Source organism: Limulus polyphemus, unplaced genomic scaffold, assembly GCF_000517525.1.
Source record: "Limulus polyphemus unplaced genomic scaffold, Limulus_polyphemus-2.1.2 Scaffold581, whole genome shotgun sequence".
NCBI lineage: Eukaryota > Metazoa > Arthropoda > Merostomata > Xiphosura > Limulidae > Limulus > Limulus polyphemus.
In genome coordinates, this window is record NW_013666191.1 from 78,299 (window position 1) to 86,238 (window position 7,940).

The 7,940-nt window shown below is 34.8% G+C and overlaps 1 protein-coding gene across 4 annotated transcripts in view; it reads right to left on the minus strand.

The window, feature by feature from the left end:
- Positions 1 to 2,965: 2,965 nt before the first annotated feature.
- Positions 2,966 to 7,940, minus strand: part of LOC106459254 — a 23,310-nt gene continuing 18,335 nt past the window's right edge. For all 4 annotated transcript variants that reach the window (XM_013918852.2, XM_022385699.1, XM_022385701.1 and 1 more), the window contains one exon: positions 2,966 to 5,280. In XM_013918852.2, coding sequence (XP_013774306.1) covers positions 3,735 to 5,280 — 1,546 coding nt within the window. In that variant the 3' untranslated portion in view covers positions 2,966 to 3,734. The remainder of the gene's footprint in view (positions 5,281 to 7,940) is intronic.

Genomic DNA, 7,940 nt, shown 5'->3' on the forward strand with positions numbered 1-7,940 from the left:
AGCTAGTGTAAGAAGTATTAAGTCTAAATAGTAAAGTTTTATCAGTAATGTTTTGATAACTTGTATGTTAACTGTGTAATGGTTTTATAACAAGTAATTGGTGGTAATAAATATTATTTTTGAATGTATACTGTTGGTCTGAGATTCATATTCTTTAGTCTAACTGTAAACTCCTAGTTAGCGACTTGTGGCTCCACTCGTCACGACAAATCCTCCAATAAATAAATTTGGTGTAAAGATTGGTTTTAATTGAAACTCCAACAATTAAGCTCACCTGAGCGCTAACCTTTACAGAAGTAACCTCCACGAATCCTACTAAAAAATAACAGTGGTGCAAGATTGACCGCAACCTGTGACCAAATAGGAAATCCACAATTTTCTTTGGTTTTTTGTTGTATTGCCGATGGTTTGTGGCCAACTTCTTGTGACTCTTCTTAAGGTGGAGATGTGCTTCAGATGAAGTGAGGAATGTAAGCTTTCATTCGAACCTTGAAGTATGCTTTAGTGGAAACCCTGTTGTTGGCATATCCATGGCAAGTTTGTGAGTTCCTGATGAATGCCAACAAACGTGATAATCGAATCAGAGTAGTGTTATCTCATTTGCTTGACAGGATAGAATGTGTAATAATATATGCTAGCCATATTCTCATGGCTCCTAATGCAGATAGTGTATAACAGAAAAAATATATTTGTAGTTTTTGCCTTTATAAAACACTTTTGGCACTATTTGTGTGGTCAAAAATTCACTGATTGAGTTGATCATGCATTGCTGAAATGGTTATTTAAATTTTAAACCCCCAGTTGCATCCATACATGGCCAGCAAATCTCTGGTAGACTGGCTTGACCATGAGTCAGAATAGAAGATAGTCGAATGAGATGAGGATGAAGCCATTGCTTTATATCACCCCAACCCTAAAAATGAGGAGGAAAGAGGTGAGAATAAATATCTGGTCAATCAGAGTGTGTCAGACAGTGAAGCAATAGATCTAGAGGCAAGACTCAGCTCTGATTACCAAGGAAATGTTAGTCCTTTCTAAGCATTCAAGTGATATTCACCATATAATATATGCACTACATTGTGTGATTTCCATTTAATTACCACAAAGCTAGAACGGTTGGCGCCAGTAATTGTAATGTCTAGTGTATCTCCAAATTGTACAGTTGGATATGACAGCTAGAATTTTGAAACTCAGTTGAAATGGTGTTTAGCTCTTACTTTTTGAACTAATGAGCTATAATACCTAGTTCATCAACAGTTTTCACAACTGAAGATGATAGGTAGTAGTTCGAAAACTCGGTTTAAAGAGTTTTGCATTCCTTGCCTTCCCAGATATCAAGTGATTCTTTTGAGGTGAAACGTAAGGAATGTTTCTTAAGAATCACTCGCCTAACTTAGCTGAGTATCAAGAGCTCTAATGAGAACACCACATAATCTTAGCTAGATCTCGTCCTGTAAACCTGAAAGGTGCACTAGGTGAATGTGATGTGGTCCCATCCTCCCACAATATTAAAAGTAATCTGTAAAGTTGAAATGAGGTTATGCTACTGGTGAATGAGATGCTTCTGATTTTTGAAAAGAAGCTGAGGTTAAACAACCAACAAAGCGCTACTGAGCTTTTACTCACAATTTAAGTACCTAACTTACTACAGTGATTTATCAAACAGCATCATAATTTGTTATGAAAGATTTCAATTACAATGATAATTTGATAGTATTCTAAGGTTAAGCAGAATTTTTAAAAAATAACACAATAAGACAATATTTTTTGTAAAGTTGGAACTCCAGTTTATTGGCTTCACCTTAATGTACTGATAATTTTACAGCATTATACAGCTACACATAAGTTAACTAACTACTGTGGTTTTGTTTGTTTAGTATTATACAGTTGTTGTGTGTAAATACCACATACTTCACTCCCTTATATTTTCCTTACGTAGAGCCCGTCAAAAAAGACGAGGCAAGTACTACCACCCCCACCCCATAGTGTACCCTAAACTCACATTTCATAACTAACTGAAATAAATAAACTTTGCGAAATTAAGCTTGACCAACAAAGAGGCAGAAAAGTGCAGTCGAGGCAGTCAAATATCGGTAAATTTAAAATTAAGATCATTGATGAAATGAGTCCGTGGCGTAGTCACAGATTAATTATTGACAAGAATCAGTTAGATTACTGTTGCTTTTTCTCTGTTCTTCAGTTAATTGACTTTCTAGCTTATTTTCTTATGAAAAAAAAAATTCAACTCTTTCACGGACTTTGTTTGTTTTCCATAGATTGTTACTTAATTTTGTTCTCTTCTAATTTCATAGGCAGTCATGGAGGATATTTTGTGTTTTTTTTATCTCTATCTCTTCAAAGATCCTTTACCAACTGGAAAATTTAAATCATTTCTAAAACTCTGACCTTGATTTTGAACCTTTAGCTTTATCACTTCTTTTAAATCTTTCTTTGAAAATATTTTTTATTACTTTGGACCATCTTCAGTTCGATAACTGAGCTGTAATTATATTTCATATCCTAATGTGTATAATCTGAAGCTTGTAAACATAATTTTACTTTATATCTTAAAGTACCAATCTAGTCAACGATTATTCTTCAGCCTGTAGACATAATTTTACTTTATATCTTAAAGTACCAATCTAGTCAACGATTATTCTGAAGAATAATCGTTGACTAGATTGGTACTTTAAGATATAAAGTAAAATTATGTCCACAAGCTGAAGAATAATCGTTGACTAGATTGGTACTTTAAGATAGAAAGTAAAATTATGTCCACAAGCTGAAGAATAATCGTTGACTAGATTGGTACTTTAAGATATAAAGTAAAATTATGTCTACAAGCTGAAGAATAATCGTTGACTAGATTGGTACTTTAAGATATAAAGTAAAATTATGTCTACAAGCTGAAGAATAATCGTTGACTAGACTGGTACTTCAAGATATAAAGTTCAATAACACGAACAAGCTGAAATAAAATCTTATTTGGACTAGACTTGTAAATTATACAATACAACAATACGTACAAGCAGAAAGATAAGCTTTTTGGACTAGACCAGTACTTGTTATATTGAACAATGACTTGATTTAATTTTTTTACAAAATAGATACTTTATAGTTTAGAGTACAAAACAAATGTTTAATTTTGGACAAAATGGTTTCTGCAGCCAAAGAAAACAGTTTACTTGTTAAACCAAATAAATATATTTTACACCATAACTTGAGAAAGCATATCAATTATTAAATTAGATCTAGTACTCCCTACAGTACAACAGAAAACGACGTTGTTGTTATGTAATTCGTTATTTTATAGAATACATCATTAGTAATGCTGGACCATAATATAAGTTCATTTTACTGTGGAACAAGGTTTTAATTGTAAAAAAGGTTGTCACTCCTACAGTACAATAGGAAAAAATTGGTTAGTTATTAGATGAGATTGAAAGTTTTCTGTAATAAAACAAGTTAAAATGGTTTTGAGTTTTATCATATCTATAGTATGATAAGGGAAAATAGTTTAATTGCTAAACTAGGTTGGTACTTCTGTAGCACGATAAGGAAAGACTGGTTAATTGTTAGGTAAGGATAGCTCCTCTTCATCACAATATGGAGGTAAGGTAGAATTTTTATTTATACTCGTGATTAATTGTATGATATAAGAATGTGTTTATTTGACAATATTAATTTACTGACAAGTTACATTTAAAATTGTCTTTAGTTTATCTTATGGAAACCTAATGTAATTGCTCTTTACAGTAACAATATTTTCTTAAATTAGCATCACTTACGCAGTATGATTGATTTCCATAAAGATTTAATCTAGAAATAGCCCCGAGAAGCTCGTAATGTTTTTTGGATGGCACAACACGTACGGTTCCTTCAAAGACCCCATCCCCAGGTCTTGTTTGAATAGTCAGTGTGTAGTCATGAATATGAGATGCCTTGACTCCTTGAAGATGGTCTTTAGGTGCCACGTAGCGGGCTGATCGAACAACAACTAACGAGAGAGAGGCACATACATCACTCCTGGCTTTCACAATATTGTTTAATGACTCAAGTAAAAACATTGCAACGGGCAACACCTCAGTGCTGTTAGTAGAAATCTTCTGTGACTGAATGCACGTACACCAGTGTTCATCAATGGCTGCTTCTTCGCATGTCCTCTCTTTAGGAACTTTTTCAAACAATGACACTGCACGTTGACTGTAGTTACTCATAAGCTGTGGGGGAACAGACCGAATGTCTACCGGTCGAGAGCTCCCTGTGAAGTTCAGAATATTCTCTAAGGTTGCATGAAGGTCGTAAGGAGTAGTTAGTCGATGGGTGTTGTAGTATATAGTTTCCATTATTGAAGGGTATTGTTGGTGGAAAGACTTAGGAAAGACAAACATTAAAGTTGGCAGACGTTCTTCAAGTTTACCAATATATGTAGATCTGATTCCTCCCCACCTCATACCATGGTCACTGAGAAGAATAACAATTGTGGAGTTCAGTAGTCCGTTTGAATGGAGGTATTTGAAGAATCGGTAATAGAAGTGGTCACCTTTAGCTGGGTAGTTAAGAAAATCGTGACTTAAACTGTTGATCCACCCAAATACTAGATAGGTTTGATTATGAAACTGTTCCACAAAGGTCTGCATCCAATCGAGGACCATTTCAGTTTCTGATTTAGGCCCAACACAGAGATAGCAGTTTAGAGGTTTCTCTCTTCCAAGCTGATCTTCTGCAGCGAGAATAAATGGACGTAGATAGTAGTCAGTGGGTTGGGTATAAAAACCTCTCTTGAGATAATTAAAGGTAGAGATGTGAGGTGCATCCTCTGCATAAAGTGTCCGATATCCTTGATTTGCGAACTTTTCCCACAGAAATGGACATTTGTCAATGTAAGGTGTACTCTTATTCCAACAAACCTGGGAGAGTTCATGTTCACTGTAGCCAGTGAGGACTGGGATCAGATTTGGAAAAGTGTTGTCTCCTACCTTATTGTAACCATACATTTCAGTTACATTCATCTCGGTCTTAAGGTAGGTCACAGTGTCTTTAAGCTGCCTATGTATGTTAAGTCTAGACACTGCATCGATACCCAGGATTAGCAGGCTATACCGTTTGTCAGGAACCTGGGAGAGTTTCTCCTCACATCGCTTCTTCACAGCTTCCTTCTCTATAATGAAACTATGGAAGTTGGTATATACGATCTTACCTTGAACATTGCATTCAACCTTTAAAAACTCAAGATTCACAGTGGCCTCCAACTCAAATGTTTTGCACTCTTTAGAGAAACTGTGAGAGAAAGGAAATTATACTTAGTGTAAAACTTGTCACAGATACCTCACAAAATATTGTAAAACTAAATAATTTAAACATGAAGCCAGTAGCTATGAAGTAATTTAAGTTTCTTAGAAACATATACGATAAAGAAAAAAGGGATTTTTTTACTAATCCAGATATTATTATCATTCTAAATAGTCTATATTCGACAGAAAATATGATCAAAGAATAGCTCATACTCACGAAAAAATTTCATCAAAATTATTTTGCCCTTGGAGAAATTTAATGGAAGAAACGTTTGTGCACAATAAGAAAGTATTATATTTAAAATTCATAGAGAAATCTCTGCCCAAAGAATAGATTATTCTCATTGAGAAGTTTTCACACACGAGAAAGAATAAAATTTAGTCCTTTATGGAAAAACTTATAAGTATTTACAATCCATAGATAAGTTGTTCAATCAGAAACTGTAATACTAATGAAAAGAACAAATTTATAATCCTGAAAAAGCCTGCTGCGAAAGTGATAGGTATATTTCTTATCATAATATTGAACGATTGTTTGTTTGTTTGTTTTGAATTTCGCGCAAAGCTACACGAGGGCTATTTGCGTTAGCCGTCCCTAATTTAGCAATGTAAGACTAGAGGGAAGGCAGCTAGTCATCACCACCCACCGCCAACTCTTGAGCTACTCTTTTACAAACGAATAGTGGGATTCACCGTCAATTATATAACGCCCCCACGGCTGAAAGGGCGAGCATGTTTGGTGTGACGGGGATTCGAACCCGCGACCCGCAGATTGCGAGTCGAGCGCCCTAACCCCCCTGGCCGTGCCGGGCCAATATTGAACGACCCCTTGAGAAACTGCAATAAGAACAAAACAAAGAAAGAACAATTTACAGACCCCGAGAAGCTGCTACAAAAATAATAATTTACGGTCCCTGAAGAAAACCTCCATTGTTAATTGTTTTCAATAAACGTTAATAAAGTAACAACAAATATGTATTAAATCTATAAAGTAACCAATATATATTAATATATATATATATATATTAATATTAATATGTATATATTAATTATTACTGAAATTATTATTTCAATCATTCTTAATGTATCAAGCGTCTATATGCAAATAAAAGCCAAAACTATGCTTTTTTACGATTTAAATGAAGATATGGCCTAAAGGTGCTTTGCGGGCTTTACGGCATAACCAGGTTTTATTCGCCCCCCCCCCCCGGTCGGAGGGCCTGCTTAGAGATAAGAGAATTAATTTGAAACCCGATGAAGTATCATGGAAATAAATAAAAATTTACACACATCAGCAATAACAGTTAAATTCAGAAAATGTTTGTTATGCAATTTGCGCACCCTTCTAAAACAGTGTGGTACTATATTTAGAAATGGGGGTTTGCAATGATCCCCTTTATCCCCCTCGCTCCCGACAGAACTGCTAATCATCAACCTCATTGTCAAAAGTAGTAACCATGTTTATTATTTGATTAGAAATTCAGACAGTCATTGCTTGAGGTATATTATTGTAAAACAACAGTGCATATATATAGCCAAAGAGATTTCAGTTAATGATATATGTTTCGTTTTATGTAACGCGTGCGTAAAATTTGTTATGCAACCCATAGGGCAAGAGTACACCTATTGCAGTTAAATGTTATTAGATGCATGTGTTTTAACTTTTAAGCAGATTAAAACTGTGAAATAACCAGAATATCTAGACTCGTTAGGCTACAGTAAAATGTCGAATGCACGTCAGCTTTAGTAGTGTAATATTTTCTCCTCTTCTAAATTAGCGCATAATGCTTAACTGTTCTGATTACAAGGAACCCACTAATAAAGTTCACAGATACTTTATTTAAACGCAACAAAAAGCAATTTTATGGAACATACTTTTAGTAAATTGATTTTTCTTTTAATTGTTAGTGTAATCCTTATTGTTTGGGTCTCTAACCTACTTCCTGTCATGGGCTGTTGGTTAAGGCGCTCGACTCGCAATCTACGAGTCATGGGTTAAAATCCTCATCGCCGAATATGCTTGTCCTTTCAGCTGTGAGGGCGTTATATTGGTTGGTAAAAGAGTAGCCTAGCAGTTGGTGGTGGGTAATGTCGATTAGCTGCCTTCATCTACTGCATCACTGCTAAATTAGGGACAGCCAGTGGCGTAGCTATCTGTATGCTCAAGCATCCACATATTTTTAAAGATATATAAACAGAAAATATAAAGAAATATAAAAGTAATGTCTTCCCATTCGTTCATTGAAATTTTATTTGAATATGTCACTGGTTATAACTACTTGCCCCCCAGACCCCCACTAGGGTTTTGCATGTATGCATCCACATATATTTCATGCTAGCTAAGCCACAGACGGCCAGAGCAGATGGCCCTCGAGTAGCTTCACGAAATTCAAAAACAAATAAACAAATTCTTAACCCTCACGAAAAAAAAATAGTGTAAGATATGAAAATACGATCTTATATCAAGAGTAATAAAAGCACAACATAGACAAATAATACTTATGTCCGAGTCACGAACTGTATTAAATTTGAGAAGCTTTAGTACTGGATAGGCCTTATTTTTAATACAAAAGTAGTCATTGTTCATTTTGAAAACAATGATCTGTAACTTTAACGTTAATTCAAACACCCATCTGAAATTGTTTT